Source organism: Takifugu rubripes, chromosome 2, assembly GCF_901000725.2.
Source record: "Takifugu rubripes chromosome 2, fTakRub1.2, whole genome shotgun sequence".
Classification (NCBI taxonomy): domain Eukaryota; kingdom Metazoa; phylum Chordata; class Actinopteri; order Tetraodontiformes; family Tetraodontidae; genus Takifugu; species Takifugu rubripes.
This window is the reverse complement of record NC_042286.1, coordinates 3,307,474-3,335,062: the sequence shown is the minus strand read 5'-3', so window position 1 is coordinate 3,335,062 and position 27,589 is coordinate 3,307,474. Positions and strand designations below refer to the sequence as shown.

Genomic DNA, 27,589 nt, shown 5'->3' with positions numbered 1-27,589 from the left:
AATACACTGCTTTTACAAACTCATTCTCTACATTCTTGTTTCCCTTCTATCCGTTTCAGAAAACCAGCAACACTGGTTGCACTTGAACAAACATTAATGACAGCGGTCAACAGAAACAGAATACCTCGGACCCACCCACAGCTGCTTCCTCTCTGTTTTTAAGCATTAAACTCGAAATGTAATCTTATTTCTCAGCTCTTGCTTCACTCTTCCTCTCTTCTTTGGCTATCAGAGTGCAACTACCAGGTTCTAGACGCACCAAAAGCTGCTCCACCAAGCTAATGAACAGTCACAGCCTCCTCTCTGTCCATTCCATCTACCTTCTGTTTTCCAACTTCATTAACTTTCACCTCACCTTGTTTGTAAAACTGCATTTCGATCTTCACAGTACTGAAAGCACTGGGCCACATTGGGCCTTGTCAAGGTCCAGCTGGGCTTTGATATTATCTTTACTATTGAAACAGGAATAAAACAAGTAAAATGGAATTCAAAGATAAGATCTTTCGGGCAAATGCTAATCATTTCTAATACCAAGCTCGTGCTTTGATGTTGTCCCTGGAAGACTTTTCTTCTTAGCAGCTTCTTTCATGCAACGGAGACCTCGTCAATTTATCACGAATGTTGCTTAAAACGAGACGCAGGCAGCAACTGAGTGAAAAGAATTTGCTTTTACACTAAAGCACCTGTGGGCTTCCAACGGGAACATAAAAAAGTTACACACTCCGCTTTTGCTTGCTTCGGCCTCGCGATGACGTCCACGCGTCGCTCTTCCTTTCTCAGCCGGAGCTGCGGCCCACGCGCTGCTCCTCTCTGCACCATCTGCAAGCGTGCATGTGACTCCTGGGCTGGGCTTCAAGCCAGGGAGCGCTGTCTGGGTTTAATCCGCGGATACAGCTGGAGAGGGAGGGAGGGAGGGTGCAGAGTCACCACATCATGTTAACATTGTCCTGGAGGTGTCTGAGCAGCATGAAGACAGGCCACAAGATTGTTTAAGAATAAATCTGCCACTGAAGTGGCGCTTAATTCAATAATGAACCAGCACAATTCATCACCGAGGGCTCCGCAGTATTCCCAAACACCATCGGCTTATTTTGCTGAGTTACATTGAGGTGTAATTTATAGATGGACTTTATTATATTATACTTATATCATCAACGTAAACAACACGACACAGTGTGTGTAGCATTCTGAGCCATAACTTTTGTGCTTGCTTACCCCCAGGAGGTTTCTGGGTACGTATCCCTCGCGGTCGTTAAACCGTGCCCACCACCACTCGGTCTCTACGTCGTCGCTGCGGCGCAGCACTGCGAGGGCGTCGCCCTCGCTGAAGGACAGCTCATCGGGGTGTTGGGCCGTGTAGTCCCAGAGCGCGTAAACCAAACCTTTGTTCATCACACCCAACTTCTCTTGCACACCTAGCGGAGGTGAAGACTGAACGTTAACGACTGTCTCAAGAACTGACCCCGCGAGGATCGCTTCTCCTCTGGGTGGAGGGAACTTGTTTTGGTTCTTTAGCCGACCACGAGCTGGCTGCATGTGCCCACCGTAGAGGAACTGAGAACACTGTGTGTAGCCCTCCTCCATCTCTTCACACTTGTCTGCTGCTGTCTCCACGTCACTGATGGTAGTAGCGAAGATGGCGGCGCCTGACTCCACCAGCATCTTACAGAGATGGACGCTGTTGCAGGAAGCAGCACAGTGCAGCGGAGTCCTGCGGGGACAATCGGACAACATTCCCCTGATCACCACAGTTCCTAGACGCACTCCTGTGCAGACAGGAACGGGAGCTGAATCTGAGTACATTTATCTCTGTCATGACATGAACGGTACTGACCATCCGTCACTGTCAGCTGCGTTTACATTAACGGCAAAGTCCAGCAGGAACTTCACGATATGGTGATGTCCGGCACAGACGGCGTTGTGAAGAGGAGTGATGCCTTCATCGTTGGGCATGCTGGGATTTTCCACCTTCAATCGAAAAATCACGAGGGAATCACAGATTGTTTATGCTTCGTGCTATAAAAAAAGCATCTGTGTTAGTGTCAGCTTTCAGTCTTTTAACCTCCAAGTTAAAGTCAGAGAAAAAGTGCTGAAGTCAGGAGAGTTAAACAGTTTCTGCTCTGTCTCAGAGCTGCTGAGTCGCTCAGTTTTACATCCTCGGGGTGAAACACCGTCAGCCTGCTTTCGTGCTGGACGTGAATGATTCCTTGAAGTGCTCCCGATACTGTCTGGACAGCAGCGCCATCCTGCTTCTGGGTGAAACATTGGGAGCTTTGTGATGCTGCTCAGGGTCTGTGATTAAGGCTGGAAATGCTCCGCAGCCCACACATTACGACAGCGAGCAGCTCTGTCCTGGTAGAGCGGCTGAACATCAAAGACGTCCGTCCTCGCACAGATAGTGAAAATCTTTGATATCCTGCAGTCAGCAGCAGATCTGTTGAAGCAATCGGTGTAGGTGGATGTGTGTGTGTGTGTGTGTGTGTGTGTGTGCAGGCATTTCTGGTAGGTGAGGCAAATACTTAGTTACAAATGGGGGAAAATTCTAATAAGTTTAACCAAAGTGTAGAGATCCTGTTCTGGTAGCAGGGTCCTCTTATCTTCCCCAACAACTCGTTCAAACTGGCTCCTTTTGACCCTCTGACGGTAATATTAAAATAAACACGGCTTGATTTGATTTTAAATCCAATGGCGACTAAAAGGCATTCCACATTTGTGATCCGGACATGTTTTCTAATACTGATCCAGCAACAACATCATAATCTGATGTTACCTCATATATAATCCTCTGCACCAGGTCAAACTCCCCCTCTAAGGATGCATCCAGCAGCAGCGCTAACGGGTTAAACTTGACTCGCAGGCCGTGACCCGTCCGCTCCGACGACGGCTTCTTCAGGTTAGTCCGCTTCACTTGCTGCACACATGGAGAGAACAACAGATGTTTGGAAAGAGATTCCTGTGTCTGTGAGAGGCAGGAGTCTCTGTTTTGTGTTATAAACACCTTGGTTGGTGGAGTCTGGGTGGAAGGAGAAGGAGAAGGGGATGTGTGGCCTCCAGAGCTGTGGGAGGGACTAGATCTTCTCTGGCTGTTGTTGTTCTGGTCCTCCAGCCTCTCAGGCACTGGGGATGGACTGAGCTGCACTGGCGGCAGTAGATTATTGACAGATTCCGCTTTTAGTGTCGTTGCTTTAGGTGTTTCCAAGACAACCAAAGGAGGGGATAAGTGGAGCGAGACTGCGTTCAGGTTTTGACCTTCGCCCTCTGAGGCTGCCACAGTGAGGAGTTTGTCAGCAGGGTCCACATTCCCATTCGCTGAATGGATGTTGTCCATGTCGCCCAAAATGGAGTCCGGCTGGTAGAAGGTATTTACTAGAATGCGGAGTGAAACAGTTGATCAAAGTTTATAAGAGAACATCATGTAGCTTATTCACATCCCATATTTGGTCCAGAGGTGAACTCGTGGGGCATTAACGTCTTACCTGAACATCCGTCCATACTTCCTGCCAGAGTGTTGAACCTGTCAACAATCACAGAACCCAGCTGAGTTTTAGATTTGATCACACGTTAAACGTCACACCAAGTGTCACCAACCTCTGGTAAAGCAGTTTCTGGATGTTTGGCCCCTGTGGGCCCTCGGGCTCAGTGATGGAGCTGCGTTTTTTCAGGGGTCGCGGCGCGTTACTGAGGCGCCTGCGGAGGATGTCCAGGTCAGCGTCGCTCTGGTAACGCATCTGAGAGTGGGCTGTGGAGAGAGGAAAGAGCTATTTCCTCCTACTTTATCAGCTGGGCCATGAAAGAGGATCACCTCCACCTACCGACTGGGGTGAGTTTGGTGGGACTGAGGGGACGAGGGATGTTGTCGACATTGGGTGGAGGCAGAATCCGTCCATCGCTGCTCTCCCCTCCTTTTCCCCCATCCGTCACATCCTGTTCACCTGTCTTTATGGCTCCTCCTCCATGCAGAAAAGGGACGGGAGACGGAGACGCGGAGGAGCTGGGGAGGATCGGTTTACCGTAGACTACAGAGAAGGACGTGGATTTTTCATTATAGTCCCTGTCACAACATTAAACACAGATCTACTGGAGGCTTGGGTTACCTGCTTTGACAGATGTCCTGTTGCTAAGTGATCCGTAGTTTTTCGCCTGAGGCTGCTGGAGGTACATGCTGTAGATGGAGCTGCTGTTCATGGTGGCAGGACCCTTCCTGGGAGACTGGGGCCTGGAGGGGTGGTCGGGAATGTAGGGACGAACGGCCACCGCCGGTGGAAGGTCGCTTCTCTCGGTTTGTGGAGACAAAGGAGAAGGCTGGGATGGAGCAGGACCTATGGAGGAGCACAAGGATCACGGGAGGATTTGCCGTGAAAGGAATCAGTGTTTTGCAGCCGTCAGGTGCAGGTAGAGGGAACTATTGATAGACAATGAACGGAATGATCAAGTATTCATTTAGAAGTGTCTATGATACAAACTATGACACAGTAAAAGAGGCCAGAGTGGTGATTTACAATCACCATCTGAAATACTGCGTAATGATGAACCTCAATTAACATTTACCAGCTCATGTATTTATTATTTTATTAAAGTAACTCATTACACTTTCCTCGGTTTGTCAGTCTGGATGTCATTTAAGCTGAACAGGTGACAGGATATAAAAGGAGAGATTGCAACTATGCGAGCAAACACAACACAAACTACTTTTTTAGGAGGATTTTTGGGGAAGTAACAAAATAAGTACACACATACAACAGAAGTAGAGTTGAAGATTGCAGGTGATATTTATTCCGATGCTGGTTGACCTGTTTCCATAGATTAACAGCTCTGTGTTTTCAGTGTGTTTCTCATACAAATATACTAGTGTTCTATAGTGTAGTATACAATAAGTGGGGTGGATTTAAGTATAAATATATGTGGCGCGTATTTAAACTGTAAAAACAGAATGAATGAGAAGCATTGTACTGCTTTTAATTACCTTGGGTTGAATTAGGGGAGATTGATATCCGCTGTAAAGAAGAGGATGATGAAGAGGAAGAGGAGGTGGCATTTGCAGTACTGGACCGGGGCCAGCCCAGCGTACTGGGGGCTGAGCGAGGCAGGGAGCTGGTCGTGCATTGATGACCCCCCGTCTGGTGGGTGGCACTGGGGTAGGTACCATAACCAGAAGGACGCTGGGGAAAAGAAGGAGAAGCATTAACTATAACAATAAGGATAACTCATTTTTTTGGAAACCTCTCGCTCCAAGAATAATTTTTCGAGATGAATTTTTTCCACTTAATATAATATGAACGTAAGTCTGGTGCAGAGCGGGCTCTACCTGTTCCGGACTGACTGCTCTCCAGTCTGATGCGCTCTTAGTGATGCTCGGCCATGACGCTTCATTAGCTAAAGAAGGGAAGAAAACCAAGAGGACAAACATTAACTCCTACTTAGATCCTGTTTTCAGAACAGCTGCACGACATAGTGCATTGTTTTTCCACGCAATAATTATGGAATATTCCTGTCTATTAATAGACTAAAAGTCAGTGAGTTATTTTTGACTATGCGTTGTGCCCTGAAGGAGTAAACACTCACCAAATACTACAGCATAACAAGACAACACTAAATTGCTTAACAACCTCTCTGTGTTTAAACGAGTGATTACAGTTATTTCTGCTACAAACATGTTTTCAGCTCCTTCAGCTCTACAACAAAAACTGCGATGTGCTGCGTCAGGGGGTCCGTTCCAAAATGACTGGCCAGCATTATGCTGTCAGTGTTGTCTGCATCTGACAGTAAAAACAATGATAATTCGACTTGTTTTTTTGGGTATAACATCTAAAGAATTGAATGTCTTTCAAAACACACCCATCACAAAGCCCCCGTCTCAGCACTTTAACTTCACTTCCTCCCCCTCAGACTACTGAAAAATGAGGAAATAATACTGATAAAAGCCGACTTACACAATTTCAATCAACTGCTAATGCACATTTCAGGACGGTAACATGAGGGGAAAGACAAACGTAACCCACATTTGTTAGCGTATCATGTTAATGTTCAATACCGCCTACTGTTGCCTGTTAGCCCAAAAAATAAATCCCAGGAATGTTCCTGGGTGCCTGACATTCAGCCATCATTTAAGCTGTTACCTAACCATTTGGCCTCACCTTCAGTGGAACAACTACATCACAGGTTCTGGCCCATGAGGAATACTGATTAACTATTGACCCTGCGGTGTATAAGCTGTGCTGTGCAGCCAGTGAACCCTGCTGTAACCTGCTGACCTCTGAAAACTGTCACGGCAGGAAGTGGACAGTCAATTCTGCACAAGGCGGAAACTTGGCAGCCAGCCTGTCTGAGAGTTTAGATTAGAGTCCTTTAGGGTTAGGCAGCAGGGACAGAGTCAAATCAACACTGCAAGAAAGGGAACTTAAGCAGCTAATGGAATATCAGTTAATAAACAACAAACATTTTATGGTGATGATTAATAAGCAGAGATGAATATTTTGGGAACATATGAAGTATCTGAATGCTTTGGTAGGCACACACTGGTATGAAACTCCCAAAATGCACTGTGACAGCTGGCACACCAACCCAGTCAAAGAAGAAAAAACACAGACAGCAGGCAGCATGCCTAATGGCAATAAATCTGTTTACCTTGTTTGAGAAGCTAATTTAGAAGAGTTTAAGCCTGTTTTTACACTTTCTGTCATTTACCTCTTTGAAAACGGCCATAGGATTTAAATAAACTCAATCTAAATACATTTTTCAACTCTCTGGATACAAGTGTGTATTTCTGTGTGAAGATGTTGTCTCGATACCTCTGATACAAACGATGAAACCCAGACCGGATGAGTGTGTACTGTTCTTTACTGTTCCCGACCCTGCTGCAGTCAATCATTTACACCGGCAGACAGATATTCTCTGTAAACTTGTGCTTGAAAGCTTTAATCTCCCTGATGAGGACAACAGCAGCTGCTGTGACCACCACCAAAAACACGGGTGGGCGCGCACACACACACACACACACACGCGCACACACACACACACACAGACACTGCGCTGTATATAGGAACCAGTTAGTATAGCTCTTTTTTCCCTTTAGACGCTAATGCCTGCTGGCACTGTAGGTCCCTGACATTATTTACACCCCCAACTTTTCCACATTACATAAGAGGGAATAATAAAAGGAGCTGAATTTGCTTTGACATTCAAAATAACAATGGGATTTATTTCAGCCCAACCCACTTTGCTTACTTGGTTCATGAGACATAAGGCTAAGAATGGTTATGAGGCCAATGTCAACTTGACTAACACAGCAGGCTGATTTTTGGCCTTTACAATCCAAACTGGAGCTGAAAAGTACGTCTTTGTTTTAATGTGTTTTTCCTGGAGCGGGGATATAAAGACATGAGTGGATAATCTGTCCGGACTGCAATATGCCTTTAGTTTATTTTCTCATGCTGGTCTCCCTGACCATAGGCAGCTGTTGGCTATCAGATGTCACGTCTGCGTCTGTAAAGGCACAACCCTAATTTAAGGTCATTTTCCGTAGCTAATTCAATTATGTTCCCCGGACCATCTGTTAGTCAGGGTTACATGTAAGCACGCCAGGAGTTGTGCACAAACTTAAAGAAATGAAGGAACTGAGTCATGATGTAAACATGTAAGGTGCAGAGTGAGCGGGTTAAGCTTTCACCAGTGCAGCGTGCGTGTGGTCAGAACGCCTCTCTGACACCACTCAGGAACTCACTCTCTTTACTGTCACGCTCCAGAAGGGGCGAACGACCATCCCATGTCTCAATGGGCTCTGACAGGATGATGTCTAAATCTGACACCTTCCATTGGCTGGGGGGCTTCCTGGTACCACTCCTGTCTTCCTCTGTGTGGCCACGCCCACCGCGTAGACAGCGACAGCACACCGACCACAACAGTGACGATCGCCAACACATCATAGTGATGTGTCAAAAACAGCAATAGGGAGATCACAAGGGGAAGCACCACCACCACCACCACCACCACCACAACAACGACGACAAACAACGGTAGTCACAAAGTCACCAAAAACACCAACGGTTAACAACGTGGGAGGGGTGAGGAAAAAGGGAGCGGACGGACAGGGAAAGGAAAGAACAGACATAGTTAGTGATAGTGTAGATAGAAACTCTGACAGAAAACGATCTGAAATAATCCAGAGCGCCTTTAACAACAGATGAATCGACCAACCTGAGAGGGAGCGGATGTGGCTCAGAGGGGTATGTTTCGGGGGTGGGTCAGCCAGCAGGGGGTAACCTGCATCCTTTCTTCCCTCCACTGGAACCTGGATGTAGGGGCACACAGCTGCCACTCGACTGGACACCCCCCCACCTGGATGTGCAGAGGTCTGTGGAGGAGCCGGGCCGCCTCCGTTCATACGACTCAGCTGGAAACGTGCGGAACACAGAATTACACTTGAGCAAAGCCCTCGATGAGGCCAGTCAACAATCAGACTGAAGCTGTTTACTTCTGCTCTCTTCTTATGCAGTCGTTCTCTCAGGTCTTCAATGCGTTGGTCCATCACAGTCACCTGGGCGTTCCTCTTGTTAAGCAGCTCTTTGTTCTGGGCCAATTTGTTGCTCTGCTCCAGGTTTTGACGGTTACGAGCCTGAGATCACCAGTTACCAAACCAATAAAGAATCTGGGTGCAAAAACACCTTAAACCGAAAGGGAAGATGAGAATGTTTGATTTACCTGCAGCTCCTGGTACAGCTTCCTCAGCTCCAGGGCAGCAGGACCAGACGGGGTTGATCCCTTCTGGCCAGCAGATCCAGTTGTCCCCTGACCGGTATGAAGCTGAAGACGTCCCCTCTTTAAATCCTCCAACTGCTGCGTTAACTGGTGAAAAGAGTTCGATGAACCTCGACGACCGCTTAAATCTAAACCCAATTTCATTTGTCCAGATTACCTGATCCACTCGAAGCACGGCCGACTGCAGCTCCGCCTGCTTCTCCTGGAACAGGTTGCTCACGTGTTCAATCTCTGCAGCTAAGAGAGAGCAGTGCAGTTGTCAGCTTTGGGTCTTTTCAGTTTTAAAAACCATCTCTGCACCATGCTTGGGCTTACACAGATTCCCATTGATCAGTTTACTGTAGTCCACTTGTCCTCTCATGGCTCGGATCTTCTTCAACCGGGCCTCTTGAGTTTCCACGCGCTCCTTCAGCCGCTGTAGCTTCTCAGCCTCAGACTAAACAGGAGACACGTGTGAACTGTATTTACACAGCTTCTGTCAGCCACTTGAACATTTATACACAATATTAACAATAGCGTAAAATAGAATCTTTCATAAGTCTCGAGTTCGTCAGTAAAGCACATGTTGGGGATGATGAACTCTATAATGTACAGACATGCGCTCCAGACTGGCACGTGGAGCCCACCTGTGACTGCGCTTGGTTAGATCTGCCTCCCTGGTGAAGATATCTCAGCCTCTGCTCCTAAAGAGACAATAATTAGACATGTTATACATATATTGGAATTTGGTGACAATGTGAATTCAGTGAGTTTTTGCTATTTTTTTGTTGCTCATCATAATATTAATCTCCTCCTAATTCAAATGGATAGATGGACAGAGAAAACATATCATTCCCCAATTATTCACTTTGTTTCCACTTTCTTGTGACACACACACTTTAAAAAGGAGGGGGTGAATGATGCCACGTGAGTTCCCAGCCTGTCCTTACACTCTGACAACAAACACATGTCCTGTTGCCAAGGATGATGTATGAGCTCTGACTGTTAAACACATGCACATTCTTCTGAGGCCATAGCTGCCGGTGCCTCAAAGTTGACCTTTTTTCAGACAGAATCTAATATAGACAACCTTACACTCACTGACAGTCAATCCATCCAGCAGAGGGTCCGTGGGTGAGTTACCTTGGCGATCAACATCTGTTGTTGAGCTTCAATTTGTTGCTGTTGTCTTGAGGCCATTTCCTGGAGCTCAGAGAGGGTCAGTTCCACTCGCGGAAGCTAGATAAAGGCAAAACGGGCACATATTAATGTGGCACATCTACTCAGTGTGGACCTAATGGGTTGGTGCTCCTTATTCTTGACAGGACATAAAGCAGCAGTTGACACTTCACTCTTTCAGCAACACACTCCATTTGTCTGCTGTAGGAATGTTGCCTGGAGAACATCTACTGGATATTATATAAGGGTGTTACACACATCGCTTGGAGAGCATAAAATAACCCTCAAAATTAGTGCTGCTTGTTAGATTTGGTTTTAATGGCAAACTAGCAACAGCATTAAATGCTGCTATGCACGTGCAAGTATGGCACAAGCAATTCTTTGGCTTTAGGACTTTTGTTTGTGTGGAGGGAGAATGTGTTAGGGTAGATCCTTTTAGCAGACAACAACGGAAGGCCCCTGCCCTTCCATATCCTGCTATTGTGTAGTGACACACATATCCTGGGTCTTTTACACACCACACAAAAAGGTCCTCAGTATTACGGGGCAGAGCAGCACAGTCGGTCTACTTTTCCAGACCTGTAACCTTCAAGGTAATATTCATGCTACAATACTTTAGTTGAAATTTACATCAAGGGTTAGGCAGTAAGGCAGATCTGGCCACATTTATCAGTAATTTAGCACAACATGACATTATGAGCACAGATTATTGCATGACTGATCGTTTTCCGCCATCCCAGCGTGGGATTTGATAATGAACACAAACGGCATCTAACAGGATTTCTCTTCTCAATGAAATGCTACACATGTGAACTGAGTGCGACCTCACACGTGGCCATGATACGCCACATCATTATAAAACTGCTGACATATTTAATTCTGCAGCTCCCTTTTCATGAATAGCTTGCGGAGACAAACTGACAGGCAGAGATAAGGCAGAGACAAGGCGAGCTGAGCTTCAGAAGCAGTGATGTAAGAGTTGAGCAGACACTTTTGTGATCATGAAGCTCTTTTCTTGCAACGGTGTGGAAATTAAACTGATCGCATGTTGATAGATTCACAGATTGTTCAGAGCAACAAGATGGTATTTTAAACTTTCTCACCCGTCATTCCTTAGATACTTGTTCCCACACCCCTTTACAAGAGGTTTACAAAAAGAGAGAATGATTAAAAAGTGGACGCATCTAAAAAGCCATCCATCTGTTATCGCTCAGTGCTGATCCTAACCAGATTCTCAGGGGGAGGGGGGAGAGAATGTTGAATGAAGTTGAGAGGGAGGCAATCCATGCCGACCAGAGGACATCGTACATGACAAAGTTAACAGTTTCACTGACATGTGACAGACTTGTATCAAATGTCAATAAAGCACTCGGTCCCGCTGTGCCCTTCTCCCCATGTATGACATGTTCCTACAGAGAAGTTGCCAGCTGACGTGAAGGATGTCACAGATTTAATGATCTGTACGCAGCGCTGTGGAGTGCTTCAGCAGCTGGTGTGAACATGCACCTCCATCAGCCCCTACTGTGCTGTAATTACCTGCAGGCTGTCCCATGTGATCCTGCAGGAGCGGACTTTAATTTTGCTGCATTGTCCTTCAACAGTGAATTCCTGCACCAAATCCAGCTCATTCCACTCCATGGCTGCAGCCCCGCAGAGAAACAGGCAATCTTTCGGTTTTCGGCTGCAGAAAATGTTGCCAGAGACTTGAAAGAGAGACGCTTAGCAGGGTGGAAGGAAACTGGAACGATCCTTATCACAACTTTCCTTCTCGTCTGCCTGGTGATGCGCTGTGATTTACGACACTCGCTCGGTCGACCCACACTGGCTGCACGCCCCCCCCTCCCACCTCTCACATAAAAACTCTCTCTGCATTGGTTTCCTGTCATGTGACGTGCAGAAGCCCTGTGTTCGGTTACATTAGTAAACAAACATGCGAACCTGTCCTCAATGAGACATCATCCATTTTTTAATTAAGAAGTCACTTCCTCCTTTCCTCCCTCTGTCAGTCAGTTTATTGACTGTCTCAGTATCTGTCTACTCATCTTCAATCTTCAACCAATTTCATTTTAATCCTCAGGTCTTCCTCCTTTGATCTGGCTTTCCCTCAACCCTTGTCATCCCTCTGCAGCTGTGTTTTTGCTGCAGCGACATCCCCCTCTCTCTCCCGCCTCACGCCTCCCTCTTTCTTTTTTGCTTCCACTTTCTCTCTAAAGGGAAATCACTGCGCCATAGTCTGACAGGCCACTAGCTGCTCTCAATCAAGCTCCGTCTCTGACTCCAGATGTTAGTCACTAGGAAAACCGCGCAAAGATGACGCTGGCAGATTAAAGACGGAGACAGCGCGTGTATGCGCAACGCATGCACGTTTTGGCCAGATGTGCCCAGTGGCAGAAACACAAACCTGCATGACATCACCTAGTAGAATCTCCCACTGCATCACACACACACACACACACCTAGAAGGCAGGGTTGCTCATACTGAAATACTTTTAAATGGTCTAATATTTATGTATTGTTGTTAGTAGGGATGCACCAACAGGAACATCCTATTGAGTGTGAGATCCAGTTTATAGGACCGCCATATAAACAAGTAGTCGATTTCATCTTTGAACTAAGCTAAATAGAAATATCACTTTTTTTTTAATGATTACATTTGAAAACACAGCAACTACAGCCTGTAAAAATTCGGATTGCAACCTTTGCTCAAATACAGACCGACCACACTATAAGTCTCTTTCGGGGGAAATACAGTTGGCACTATTTTATTGAACATTTCCAATGAACCAGCATCCCTGCTTCAGCCCCCAGACTGTAGTCAAGGAGCCCTGGAGAATTACTGACCACCAGTGTGGAAGCAGCATCTCAACATCAGTCAAAACTCCCTTTATGTCAACACAGAGACACTATCTGGTGACACTCTTGGCTCCCATCGGTTTGTGGTCTTTACTACTCAAAAAGCACAATGACCCTTTTATTAACCTTGTCTCTGTCTCTCTTACACGCTCGTGAACACAAGCTGCGTTGCACAGACTGGAACACTGCCCCACTGTTCCAAACAAGCTCACCTTGATTGCACACTCGCTCACTTTACACACTGACCACCACCATTTTCACAGAGATATATCACTCTTATTTCTATAGTTTATGGTATAAAACACCTAACATTGCTAGCCTTTTACCATTAATTGACCACGGTGAGGGAGGGGACATAGATGATTGGTAAATGATGATCCACAATGATCCACCTTCATTCATGAAAAGAAACCGATGGTACTTCAATTCCAATACATGGGGCAGGATCTCACCCCCGAATTGAGAACCACGGCCTGAGTATTGAAGGTGTCAAGTCTCATCCCAGCCCAGTTGAAGATCATGGCCCGATGAAGCCAGCAGAACCACTTTTTGAACCACCCATCCCCCTCGATAACCAGCCTGTGCATAGAAAACTTGTCGGTTATGTCAAGGTTCAGTGTCAATGGGCAGACACGAGCCCTCACTGAAAATGAATCAACTCACTATCGACAATGTGGACTGAGATGCCACTAAAAGTTAAAAGCATGCAACTAGACACCAGTAATCTTCAACCAGTGACTGGACAAATAGAGATACATGCGCTGTTTCACGTGCACCCAGTGACTAATTTGACTATCTGCATTAGTTCCATATAACAACCACAGTTTTCACTTATTAGTTAAATCCTTGTGTGCATATAATATTTCTCTCTTAGCTGTAAGCACAAATTACTGGACCCCGTCCCTCCATCGGTGAGTCGTCGGGCCACAGGAAGACACAGCCGTGTCTTAATAGGGCCTCGTGAACCTCATGGGAAGATTCTTCCAAGCCTGGCTCCAGGGTGTGGTCCAGGAAATGGCCCTCCGTGCCATTATTTGGTTCTTTACTGAGCTCTTCATGAACCGCACTTTATAAGGCTGTTATATATATATTCAAGCAGAGCTGTATAAGAAAGCTGCAGGAGTGATAATTACAATGTGGCGTTCGTGGCAGATTTCATATTTCTGCTACTCACTGGTCTTTTTGGTGGTATCACATGTGGTACTTACAATCTGAGGCACATGAGGATATTTGACCTTCTAAGTGTGAGAGTATTACATTTCCCAAGCATGTGTACACTCTCAGACTTATGTAGACATATATGTGTGTGTGTGTGTGTGTGCACGTTCACAGATGCACAGAGAGAGGGAGGCGCAAGCACACATGGACTCAGACATGTTGTTCTGATTATAAGTCCCCTCAGTAAAGAAACCCATCCCTTTCCCATCTGCTTTCTGCCTCCAATGAAAATATTCTTTTTATTCCAGAACAACAGAACGCAGACATTCCTGCAGACCAAGTCAAGGTTGAAAGAGAAAGTCTTTGTTTATACGAAGACTGGAAGATTCAGACAGCAGGGTGGCATGTTGGGCTCCGAGGCTGTGCTGTAGTTCAAAGGTCACAGTTCATTGACCCCCCACAACACAGCTCGTCTCAACAATAATGCCCCAGCATAAACAGAGGGTTAGACTAAACATTCCCATCAAGGTTTTGTGACACACTCCTGTGACTGTGATTATTTTAGACCATAAATAAGATATAAAGCAACAATTCTTGGCATTTTTCACTATTAAGTATTATTCAGTGTTAATAGTTATGAGGACACCGGGAATAATAATGACAGCCAACAACTGGTCCCAGGATTCACTATTTGCTCCAGTAGTGGAAGCAGAACTCAAACATTCTGGTGTATAAAGTATTTACATGGAGAGGACGCATGTCAACATAAAATATCATTCATCAATAAAGTTCTGATTGGCAAACACCAGCAGATTAATACCATTAAATAAATAGAAGCCAGATCTTACCGTTGACATACAACAGCTGTGAAATCTTTGTGGAAGTTAAGTGTCATCTCCCTGAATCTGCTACAGTTCTACTGATAATATTAAGGATAATAATTACACCGGACATCTTGACATATCCCTCAGCAGTGCCCGTGCAAACAGCTGAAAGGCCTGGGTGGCGCAGTGACATCAGCAGACTCAATTATGTGTGTGTTGACTGTGGCGGTGCTGCGGTGCGTCCTAGGAAAGAATGAGGTCTTTATTGGGCGATGTCTTGGAGCAGGGACCGAAGGGAATGAGACAACTCGCAAACGCGGCTCCATTTTACTGCATTACCTCACTGACAGGCAGTATTTGACCGAATCAAATGAGAGGAAGGCTTTTAAAATTAAACATCGCCAGATCATATACGATCGGAGCTGTTCAGGGAGACCAAAAAGTAATCAGACACAGAAATAATTCCATATAAAAACAAATATACAGCATTACAAATAGTGCCTATCCCATCCCCACTGATTAGTACCATTTTGATACTTATTAGAAGCATATCCTGTAATCAATATAATGATTGATCAAAAATATTTTAATCATATAATATTTCGGTGCAAAAAAACCCTCATCTGAAGTCAGCTAACAGTTAATTACTGTTAATTCTTCACAAATTCACAGAGATCTTCCCATAATATCATGACAAGTCAGCTTGATTCCGAAATGACTGATTTTGTCACTGATTTCCTGTTTAAATAAGTAAATAAGTCAGTTTATCCTGTCTTCAAAATTGTAATTACATGCAATGTATAATTACATGAAATACACTACTTGAAAACAAATGTTGAAGTACACAGTGTTAATGTCATTCTATTGGTTTATTTATAGTTCCAAATTTTGTCAACGAATGTTGGATATTTTTTCTGATACTTAATATCAGAATGTTTGCTTTAATTTTGTCTCTTTAAACTCCTCATATAGTTAGTTATAGTTGGTTTGGTTCTGCCAGTCAGGGTGATCGCTCACCCATCATCAGCAGATGGTTGTAAATTGTAGTCGTGACACACAAAATAGCTGCTTGTGTTCCTTCATCCAGATGATAAATGCTGCTGTTTAAGTTTGTTTAAGATCTAAATCTGGCCAAATAGCATCATCTGACTGAATGGCTCATGTTAAGATCTTATTTAAGATGGTTCGAGGCGTTCTGCTGTGGCCTGCGTGGGTTCCTCCAGACACTGGTTTCAGCCGCGGCTTTACCAGTCTGCACAACAAGTAATTAATAAAGTTTCTCAATTTATGTCATTTTATAGTTCACTGTTACACCTAATTGAGCTCACATTTAAAACATACTCAGAAACTCCAAACCTCCCCTTTCCACAAACACAAATGTCAGCTCTGGACAAACGCACAAACGCTACATCATCTTGTCTGTGTCTGTGTGTCAAAGTGAGAGAGTTTAGCTCTAATTATAGACTTGGACCCCACAAGTGTGTGCAACACGCCTGTACACACAGACAAAATATCACTCCGACGATGCACACAGCGCCTACTTTGGACTGATGTCAACCACAATGACCAAAACACGCGTTTCAGTACGCATTACACACGAGGACATTAAATAAATTTCAACTTCTGTTTGGCACAAATAGCTGATAGAATTAATGTAATGAAATCAAAGTGCATTAAAGCGTAAAATAAATGTGACATAAACGCCCGAGGCTCCACACAGCCTGAGCAAACGTGCAATCTCACACAAACAAAACAATCATACTTCACCCTAATTCACCTTGAGATAAAAAATTCCACAACTCACCCCAAGTATCCTGCCTTGGAGTCGATTTTCAAAAATTTAAAAGGTAGTTGACGGAACCTGATACCTGAAGGAGACTGGGAAGGAGTTGTGAGGTGAGAGGAAAAGAAGGAGGAGGAGGAGTTGTTGGCTCGCTAGCAATCCTCTTAGCTCCGTTATGTCATGGGACCAAGCTAATCCTAACTTCACTGACTGACCAACGCGTACACACGCACACACGCACACTGACCGGCCACCAACATTTACAAGAGGTGAACAAACTGATATGGAACAACAAAAATAGGATGAAAATTACTGTTAGTCAAAAAGTATGAGCTAATACATGAGCTCATCTGCTTTCTCCACATCACATGTTATTTTTAGGTAGAATAGCAATAAGAAAAAACAGACCTAACATGGTGGGCTCAAAAGTCACAACTGTGCATCCTTTTAACTCAAAACATACATTAAAATAGACAGAACTGTAACATGGACTTTACTGGGCTGTATTTAGTGGCTGCATGTCAGTTTGTCATAACATTTCTTTAAACCTTCAACACTAATGCTGGCTGATTTCTACGCACACTCTGTATGTATGTGTGTGTGTTTGGGGGTGAGGGGGTTATTGCTCTAGGGTTATACAATATATTTGTATTGTGTAAAACATGAAAACAGGAGCTTTGGTTTAGTCAGAAGTGCAAAATGCCTAAAGGTGTATGTATCTTGTTTATATTAACCAGGCAAACAACAAAAATATCACTGTACTTCCTGTCATCCGATCAGATTACATTATATGTATAATATATATTATCTTATTTGATATGATGCAAAAGATAATACTGGACTCTGAATCATTTACGATGCATACAGAAAGGTTGGAGTGTGTGTGGGTGCATGTAGCTACCTTATCATTAGCACTCTCTGCTATTTCTGTGGTCCAGCCGTGCTCCAAAGGCTGCTGATTTCCTAGAAATAAAACATGACATAAAGAAGGGGAGTGAGTTAGCACTAAACACACGTTGGGCCTTAGCTCATGATTGAAAAAAAACAAACCCCAAAAATTTACTCTCCCGTGTCTTCATCTGCAGGTTTGCATGGAAACCGGGTGCATCCCTCTTAAGCATAATTTAATTCAGAAGATGATTTATATGTTGCATTTTAGATTTATTTACATTTTAAAAAACTGAAAGTGGATCATTTCTTTAAATTTGATCCATAGATTTCTCTTTTCCCTCTGTGTATAAACTATAAATAGCATCGGGGGTTGTAAATCTACTAAGACGAGACAGGCTCAATCTGGGCTAATCCCAGGCAGCTTTAAGTTTCACCTTGAGTCAACAAAGCAGTAAATTCTGTTCTTCCGGCTGAGCAGATAAATTTCCGTATTACAACACAGATATTCAGCATTATTCATATTTTAATCACTGAACTGAGCAAATGTAGATTTAGAAATGCTGTCATGTGATGAAGAATCCTGAATGGACACTGAGTGATGAGGCTGCTTTCACTAAGTTACACTAAACCATGGGTGCCCCTTTTCATCCCAGGTCTGATTGTTTTGTGATTTAGGGAGGCAGTAAAAAAGGAGGACAATGCGTGAGTGTTCCAGCAGCAAACTCTGCATGGTCAGAGAGAGACAGAGAGAGAAAGAGAGTGTGTTAGTGTGGCCCAGGAGGAGGTGATGCATTACACTAAAGTGTTGCACTGATCCTCGGCAAGCGGCTCCTGCAGGAGGCTGTTCAATGAGAACGTGTGAGCAGCCAAAAACAAGTTGGCAGAAAATCGACCAGGCACTTCCTCCTAAGCATTTATGATGTTTGGAGCTGTGTAGTTAATTATGCTAACAGCTACACGCAGGAAATAATCCCATTTAAAATCCTATTTGCTCCCATGAAACAAACAAAACAAGACATTGCAAGCAACCAAACAAACTATCGGCCATATTTAATTGCAAAGATAAGGATAACACTAAGATGAATCATGATCTAATGATCCAAAAGCTGTTATAATATTGGAATTAACAAGGCAATAACATGCTAAGCTATCAGGGCTTCCTATTAAAAAGACACAGTTCAGCCATGGTCAAATTCACACAAACACTGGTACATTTTTATTACTTTTCTGACTTCTACATTGTAATCTTTTTGTTCTAACCGATATTTTCTTCCCTCTTTGGCATGTGGATTCTATTAAATATGTTTTGTACTTGGGCACATAATATATTTACGTCTAACACAGACATCAGTCAAAGATATACGTCACACACATTTCTCCCTGTATTTATTATTGCGATATTTTTCATTCCTATATCGTATTATCCATCACTGTATTTTAAATCTTGCTGTACAGTTTATATTATAGCTGTCCAAACACTTCTTGGAGTTGTTCCGCTGATTAATTCCTGTTACTTTTAAGGAAACGATGATGATGAGGCCAGAGACAACGTCACAGTTGGAGTGTTGAGCATCCACAGTGGAGGCAGTTCTGAGCAGCCCATTTTCACAGACATCGTCCTCGTAGGACGTATTTCCATGGTCAAAATAAGGCACCTGCTGCATCCAGTTTAGCGTTCTGACTCAGATACACCTTCGCATTCATTCAACAAAGCTCTCTCTCAAAACTGCTAATGGAGAGAAACCTTTAGTTCCCACGAGGAGTCAGATATGAGGTATTACTTACACTTCTCTTATGATGGTTAACAGCATTTTGTATTAGTTCCAGATGCTAAATAAGTTAATTTAAGTATGGCGCAATCTGAATCAATAAAACACATTTAACACTAAAAATCTAAAGTCTAAAAGTCAAAAAATGAAATTTCACTGTTTCTCTGTCAGACCCTAGGCAACTACAACTATAACAGACTTATATGAACTATTATGATGATTTTTAGAATGTCATTTTATTTACTTGGGGCTACTATCTGCTACGTTTATTATTGTTGTTGTTGTTGGAGGAAGGTGATATTGTGTCAGGGCAGCAGTGGTGAGGTTATCGTGTTCCAACAGGCACACGCCTACACACACAAGGATGCTACAACACAGTATTACATCAAACCCCTGCTGGCGTGCACAAATATTCCACTATCAGCTGCTCAGTGTTAAAGGAAAAATGGGGAGATTTTGCTGAGCAAAAGTACAGACAAACTATTTTCTGTCCTTCTGTCCCTTTCATGGTTACATTGCGGTTGTTATGTAACCCTAATCATCTTATCTGGCTAATTACTGACCAAGTCTATGACCTTGCCTAAACTTCATGACCACTACTGTCCCTTGGTCTGCTCTGTGTGGGAGTGAATGCTCATGGAACGGAAAGGTCTGCATAAGTCCGCTTGATTCTCTCCATCAGCACATTGAACAGTGAAAGGTACTGATACATGCAGGTGTGTTTGGTTTTATTACCACGTATCCAGGCAGGGCAGTGTCTCAAGTAGAAGCTGACCTCCGGCCTCCTGGGTCCCCACTGCTGCAGAAGATCCAACAGCAACAATTCCTGTGGGAGAACACGTTCTGAGGAGAGAGAGTGGCTTCATTGACATATTCATAGCAGAACCAAGCCAAGATGCTCACACAGAGAAACACCCACGTGTATACACATACCGTTTATTGGAGCTATGATGTCCAGAAATTCTAAAACAATATTCTGCTAGAGACTAATCACTAATGTGTGATGAATGCATACGTACGAGGGCTGAGCCACCACACTCACAGTAGTGGTGAGGTCAGTTCCAGCCTCGGGGCACACAGTTGTCACACAGCAACACTCTGACACAACACCATTTATTATGTGTCACTCCACAGTGACACAGTACAGTATAAAGCCATTTATAGCCCGCCTGACCGCCCAGTCACACCATAACGCTACACAAATGCACTCTGCTGCTATGTGGATCACGCCTTTAGTTATATTTGAATGGATTGAGACGATGCTTCAGGGCACTAGTGGCTCTTTGTGTCTCCATTCAATGGATTATTCAAGTTTACAAGCACGTACATTAAACTGCAGGCACTTCTCTCCCTGAGTCCATGTGCTGTAGTGACCATGCACAGTAACTCTGACTGGGTTTACAACATGATTCAACCATGTGATGTTAGCTAGCTCATCCTAACGCCGCACCAGTCATTTTTTTGTTTTAGAATGTAGGCTTTAACCCATCATTGTGTTAGCACCGCAACAAGCAGATTCCCGTTGCCGCGGCGACATGTACTCACCGCGTCCGTTCCATACTTCAGCCAGGTGGCACTCCCCCTCACCGGCTTCTTTGCAGTATTCAACCACGTCAATCACTCTGGTTGCTGGGGTAACTGGGACCTCCGTTAACATCTGCTGGGTGTCACTGAGGTAGACTGTCAGGATTACCTGTAACCATAAAACTGGGTTAAATTCTGCACAATATCTGCATTATCACTTTCGATATATCTGTATATACAATAGATGTGTGAGCGTAATGACTGAGAGGTTTTATCTCTGGACTACTGTGTGTTTAATGAAACTGTACAGATTCAAGGAAACATGGCATTAAAGTCCCATGATGTCCCTTTATGACGCTGATGGAATTCTGCATCTAAAAAGATTAAATAGCAATCGAAAAAGGACGTCCTGTGTTATCAGCGGTGATGTCAGAGGCACTGATGATGTCAGACAGTCAGCCAGCAGCTGAAAAAATAAATTTAGGGTAATCTGGGATAGGAAAACACGGGCCAAATAAGGCACACACAGATACAGTTACACTTTTAATCTCTCTCTTACACACACACACACAGACACACACACATACAAATGATTGTCCATTATTCAGGAATACAATCTCAAACTATATACTGTACACAGTACAGTTTATACACCTGCCCCACATCATGTAGCATAATCTGTGGTTGCCCGCAGGAGGCCTGAGCAGAGCAGCACCAAATCTTGGATTAGGCGCACAAACGCACAAATAAACACACTGACAAAGATGCAAACATGGGCGGGTTTCCAACAGACACCACTTAAAGCAAGCCAATCGTGGTTCTAGCGTTCCTGTTTCCTAGAAAAACTCTGAAGAAAAGACTGGTGGAGAATTACGGAGCTCAACTGCACAGACTGAGGAGCAAAAGACTTCACAGAAGCACGGTGGCGCATTCTGTACCCTGGATATGTTTTAATATTGTATAGTACCTTGGTATATAATATATATATATATATATCATGGGATAACTACCCCATTGTTCTAGTCAAACATTTTTTGAACCCCTGTTTTAGGGAATGAGCCATTCTGACTTTAGATCAACAAATATTGAGAACCTAACTCTCATTTGTCATTTTCAGTGATGCTTTAATTGTAAACCAGCCTCAATAATAATGTGCAGATTAAATATGGCAGCTCAAGTGTGGCATCGGTTGGCCCAGTCGTGAAATCCTCTATTGCAGTCGAACGACTTCCTCATCATTCTTCTTCTACAGCCTTTCTGCCTGCGTACTGCATATCAACATTTCAGCTTGACCACTTCATCGGAAGGATCACTTCCAACAGTGCCAGAGCCATTTAGAGTGGCTCCTAAACGTCCTCTGGTGCTCAATAGAGACGGACTATTCTGGGCATTAGAGATAGCGAGGTTAGAGTGACAGTTATGGCTACTGTACACATCACTGGGGGGGGGGGGGGGGCAGACTGGTTGTAAGTGGGGATGTTTTGAGGCTTTTTGACTGACAACAAACACTAAACTCACCCAAAATCAGTGTCATGTTACCACGTTCTTTCAATCTAAGCACATTTAGAAAGCCTCAAGCGCCTCTTAAATGATAATACTGGATTATTTTGGGATTTCCTATGGCCAGCACCAGGCCATAGTAACGCTTCACTGGGGAAGCACTGACAGAACACAAAACGCTGCATATTTGATGCTGCAGTAAGACAGAGTGTGCTGGAAGTGTGTGAATGCTAGTGTGTGTCCGAGAGTGCGTGTGTAAAGCCAGGAAATACAAAAGTAGGAGTGTGTATCAGTGAGGAGCTCAGTATGAGAGGGGGAGACAGACGGAAGGAGCTGACTTTGAGTAACATGAGGAGGGAGAGTGATGATAAGGAGCTAATGAAGATGATCTGAACACTGAGGCCACAGGTGTTGAACTGATGACCTTTATGAGATGCATTTGTGGATTAATTGTGTTTGTGCTGTCGTAAAATCATTCACAAAAACCTCTGGACCTGCTCCGTTGCTGTGGTCATGCTCACATCTTCACGTTGTTGTTTGCAGCCAGTCTCAAGTCTGGTGGGATTTAAATAATGATTGTATCTCCAGATAAATGGTTCATTACTACACCACACTGAGGGATGTAATTAGTAGAATCCTCGTCCATCCATAATTTATGTGGTCGTACAAACTATTTACACTAAGTATTTGGATGGTTTGAGCAAGCATGGCATAGCTGACATTCTGATGCCAGAACTACCGTAGTTTTTTCTTTAAATTCTGCAGAGTTGCAGGATCCTGGAGTCAGCACAGATGCTACACAATCTATAGTGGTACTGTCACATAAACCCATGGTAAATGATCTAAATGCATTTGCTACTGTCCCAGGTAGTAATGAGAACGAGAGTCTGTAATTTTATGATCAAGCCGTTAATGTCAACACATTTATCCTAAATGTAAGTGTGGTGTTGAGTGAAGCTGTCCAGAACCAGCAATAGTAACGCTGGAGGGCCGATAGATTACAGAGGCCAGGCTGATTTACTGCAAGCATGACCGCGCACACACACACACACACACTCACACCCGGAGGCACGCAAGGTCACATGTTTGGCTCATGTGCTCTTACCGAACAGGAAATCAATTTGAATGAACAGAAAATCAGTAAACATCACGGACAAAATAAGAGACAGGAAAGAGTGTTGTCAGGGCATTGTCATGACTTTCATTACTTTGGTAACCATGTGCATCCTCACAGACCCTTAAACTTCCTCTTCCCTGCTGTCTTCTTCCCCTACTTCTGACCTTTTTGTCACACTTGCTTACTTAACCATAAATCTGACATATCAAGCGTATATTGCCCGTTAGAGTCCATCTGAGAGATAAACTACCACAAACTCCTAAAAACAGATATTTTAAGATGTCACAGTGTGCCTGTTTTATTGATGGCAATGTATTGCTACATGAAGCGCATTATAAGACCCGTGCGCTGACTTCTGTAAAGGAAATCAAATGTTCGGCATCCTAATGGACAGTGTGTGCACGCACCCGTCTGTGGGCGCAAACAAAATGTTCTTCCAGGATTTTTAGATAGGACAGTCCTGCACTTCCACCCACTAAGAACAATACAGTCAAACAAAGCACCCAAGATAGTCAGCACACACACACACACACACGCACACACACACACACACACACACACACACACACACACACACACACACACACACACACAGAAATCTAGTTGTAAAATGGGATCAGTAAGAAGATAAAGCTATCATATCCAATAGTAAATAACATATACTAGCTCTTCATTATCCTTCATTTCTCAGAACTAATCCTTCCAGAAATGGTGCCATCCAGATGCAGGGAGAGCATTCAAGGTCATATTTGTGGCTTCATGGTCAAATTTTAAATGAGCCATGCTGCTAATGTTGTTGCTGTGACTTGTAGTGTTTTAGTAGATCTTTCTGGATTCTGTTCAAGCTGCTCAAGCTTCTGATGTGTGAGTTGTTTTTTTTAAATGGCAGCCTGCTGGGATTTGGGGGTGTATTAATATGCTGCCACACACACCCACACACACAAACCCACATGCATAGGCAGTCCTCAGTAAGCGAAATGATTCCATCTGTCACCGTGTTGTCAGGTTTGCTCAGTTAATGTTCCAAATCTCTACCATTGTCCCTCCGCATGTTATTCTAATTTAATTAGGGTGACGTTTCAAATGACACTATACTGTAGTTAAGGACTCTGGTCTTTGGTTTTCTCTTTTCAATGCCACACAAGAAGACATCCTTTCTGAAGTCAGCACAGCAACCATAATGGGGAAAGTATTACACGGTGGGGAGAAAATAGCTCTGGTATACTTTAAATGCAGACGCTTCAAATAACAGCTGCTAATAAAGTTGTGAGATTTACAAGCTTAAATCTAAAGCTGTGTTCACTAAAGATGGATTTATGACACCCCTGTATCTGGGGTACATGATGATTACACTCTAAGACTGTCGCTTTAATCCAAAGAATAGTAAATGAACAGGGGAATGCCTTTTTATCACTGTCCAAAACAATAATCAAACCAAAATCAGCAGCATTTAAATAAGCACATGTTACATCTCAGCCCTGAAAAGTTTACAATAAAAACCTTCTCAAATCAAAGACAACAGCTGAAGGAAAATAGAAAGAATAGAATAGAATAGAAAGAAAGAACTTCCAGTAACACCAACTGTGTATGTGTGTGAGTGTGTGTATAAGTGTGTAGCACGCCGACAGCTGAAAGTAATTTGTGTTTGGCACACCATAGCTTCCAATGCCTACACCCAAAAACACAGCCACACACATCAGTCAGCAAAATCACTACAGAAGCAACACGAGCTTCCAGGTTAGAAAAACAGAATAATCACTTCTAAAATGAACTGTTTGTGTGTGTGTTTGTGGATCATTTACTTGAAGCTTTTGCACTGTTAAGATTCTAAAATCAATCACGCAAAAAAGAATACCAGTTAATTATGGTCATATTCAGAATAAGTGAAAAACGGCTAAACTACCTTTGCTTTGTCTTTAAACTTCAAATTCTTGATGTCTCCCCGGAGAATATACAGTATATCATGAAACTTTCATCAAAACTCCTCATAGAACTTTGCAACAAATTCACATCTTACAATATTCTGAGCCATACACATAAATATTAATAGTGACCTATTTTTCACTTTTTGGATAAACAATCTTAAGTGATTCTGTTTGAATGACTGAAAATGGGCCCTATAAGAATAGCAAGAATACACTGAGAATTTGTGGAAATGATGTAGTTTAACAGTCATACAGACAAAAAGAATCCTCACATTGATATGCTTTGTCATAACATGATAAATTATGTAGATCAGAAAACTAAGAAAGGAGGTTTACAGATGGAAACCATCTTTATTTGCCAAGCATTTTATACTTGATATTTTAGAGTAAGTTGCCAGGTTAAATGAGCTGACTGCTCTTCACAGAAGTGAGAGTTGAGCGGCAATAAGAGCTGCATGCAAAGTAAACGTGCAGGTCAGATTATCAGGAGATGGAACAACAGCTTGAGCAAAGCAGGTTGAAGCAAAATCTTGCAAAAATTGAGTGATGACTGAAGGCTGTGACCATTGTTTAACAGACACCGTGAAATGTGCAGAGGGGAAACAGGAAGAAGTGGCCTCAACAAATGTTCTCTGTGGAGCTTTCTCACTCTGGTAAACACATCTTTATATCTTCAGTGTATTGTCTCAAGGTGACAGCAGTCCATCCCATACAAAGAGTGTGTGTGTGTGTGTGTGTGTCAGAGAGAGAGAGAGAGAAAGATAGAGAGACAGACAGAGAGAGACAAAGAAGAAGAATGTAGAAAAAGTGAATACAGAAAGGTGGTTTTAATTTTTGACTTTATTCAGGGCTTGAATCACAGCATTTAAGCTACAAGCAGCAGGTTAGAGATGTATGTGTAATAAAATATTTATTGTATTGCCGCATTTCCCGAATTGCATTGATTTTGATTATACTTTAATGAAGAAAACCTATTGCTAAACTATCTCAAACAAACTAAAGCAAGTATTTCATTATTCAGACAGTCGACGTCCGAGACAAAAAGGCGACTTCCGATCTGCGGACTTTTCAAATTAAAAGCACAACTAGAACGAGAATGGGTCATTACAGTCGTAACCCACAAAAAGGAAAGAATATGTAAAGATTTGTATACCTAATATGCGCATGTCTTTATAAAAAAAATAAGCAATAAATAAGACATTTGTCCCGCAAATTGACGTTTCCTTGAGCCTTTATAAGGATGACGAAAGACGTTAGGTTAGGTAGATAAGGACCACATTACCTAAATATGCAACATCTACGTTGCAATACAGCATTAATATTTCTTTAGACACTTATGCCAATTTTACAGCTCAAGCCAACTCATTTGTATAAATTAGTCTTAAAAAGAGAAAGCTTTAAAAAGCAAAACTCACTAAAAACGAATAACTTCCGGTTTGCTCATAAAAATAAACTGTGCTATATAATCTTTTTTACTTAAGAGTTTTTTCTTTAGCGGTTTTATAGTGTCGTTGAGTGGTAAAGGCTTGTATATAAATTGATTTCCAGGTGCTATTTTAAAGAAAATAAATTATGAAAAGCATTTAAATTATGTCAGAAATGACAATACAAAACGGAGAGCGCACCAATTGCAAGCATTTTAGCCTCGTTTACTGTAAAAAAAAGAAAAAGAAAAAAGAAGACATTAAATGATTTAATGAGCCCATTAATGAGCACCGACTCACCGGCAACATTTCTGCTGCTGTCCTCCTGTCCCGTTAAAAAACTTTCAGTCCTCCGCGCTCCGTCTTCTTCGTCGCTTTAATTGTTGTTCTTCTTCTGCTGATTCTTTGGATTCGATTTATTTGCCCACAACTCCGAAAGAGCTTTGAGCGCTGCCGCTGATATCCAGATGCTGAGAAAACTCAAACTCCAGCTCGTATCCACTTTCCTCTTGCAATCCCTCCCTCTTCCTTCCTCTGTGCCCCCCCCTCTCTCCCCACAGATACACACTCACGCAGGCAAATTTAGAGTCGCATTTTGAAGGGATAATTTGAAAACGCCGGCTTTGTTTTAATTGATGACAAATTCTGATTTCTGCAGCAAATCCCCGCTTCGGTCCGCGGTGTGAACTGGGTCACCATTTACATCTGCCTTGTTCTCATTCCTTCCTCCCCCTCCTCGACCTCTCTCGATAATTGTCCCTCGGTTCAATGTAGCATGTGCCATTTTTTGTTAAAGTGAACTCCCGTAGAAAAATGTGTTTTCCAGGACTATTGAATAATGTTGGACCAGGGCGCCCCCTGTAGACGGTGCGGCTTATAGCAGCGTTTCAATGAAAGAGCATCTTGACC

At 43.3% G+C, this 27,589-nt stretch overlaps 1 protein-coding gene across 5 annotated transcripts; it reads right to left on the bottom strand.

Annotated features, from left to right (window-relative positions):
- Nucleotides 1-58: 58 nt before the first annotated feature.
- LOC101072096 (apoptosis-stimulating of p53 protein 1-like) lies at nt 59-27,446 on the bottom strand. 5 transcript variants are annotated; one of them, XM_029832779.1, is made up of 24 exons: nt 26,981-27,446; nt 20,736-20,883; nt 19,926-20,033; nt 17,432-17,493; nt 9,877-9,972; nt 9,381-9,437; nt 9,070-9,190; nt 8,912-8,991; nt 8,698-8,841; nt 8,471-8,611; nt 8,194-8,389; nt 7,721-7,849; nt 5,306-5,373; nt 4,964-5,159; nt 4,095-4,319; nt 3,813-4,016; nt 3,589-3,739; nt 3,477-3,514; nt 2,999-3,366; nt 2,771-2,911; nt 1,835-1,968; nt 1,545-1,711; nt 1,216-1,415; nt 59-894 (listed from the first exon to the last, which is right to left on the bottom strand). In XM_029832779.1, exons 1-24 carry the CDS (start codon nt 26,987-26,989, stop codon nt 853-855), a joined length of 3,225 nt encoding a protein of 1,074 aa, XP_029688639.1. In that variant the 5' UTR covers nt 26,990-27,446; the 3' UTR covers nt 59-852. The 5 variants fall into 5 exon arrangements, with proteins under 5 accessions (XP_029688639.1, XP_011612867.2, XP_029688642.1 ...); XM_011614565.2 differs by lacking the exon at nt 7,721-7,849 and having other exon boundaries at nt 26,981-27,441; XM_029832782.1 differs by lacking the exons at nt 17,432-17,493; nt 19,926-20,033; nt 20,736-20,883; nt 26,981-27,446 and adding an exon at nt 14,772-14,929.
- Between the last annotated feature and the right edge of the window lie 143 nt (nt 27,447-27,589).

Bases quoted from the DNA above. Each gene is read 5' to 3' on its own strand.
- LOC101072096 (XM_029832779.1), bottom strand. The intron at 8,842-8,911 runs GTAATCTGGACA...TCTTTTCACCAG, and splicing joins CCGTGCTTCGAGTGGATCAG to TTAACGCAGCAGTTGGAGGA. The intron at 4,320-4,963 runs GTAATTAAAAGC...GCTCCTCCATAG, and splicing joins CTCCCCTAATTCAACCCAAG to GTCCTGCTCCATCCCAGCCT.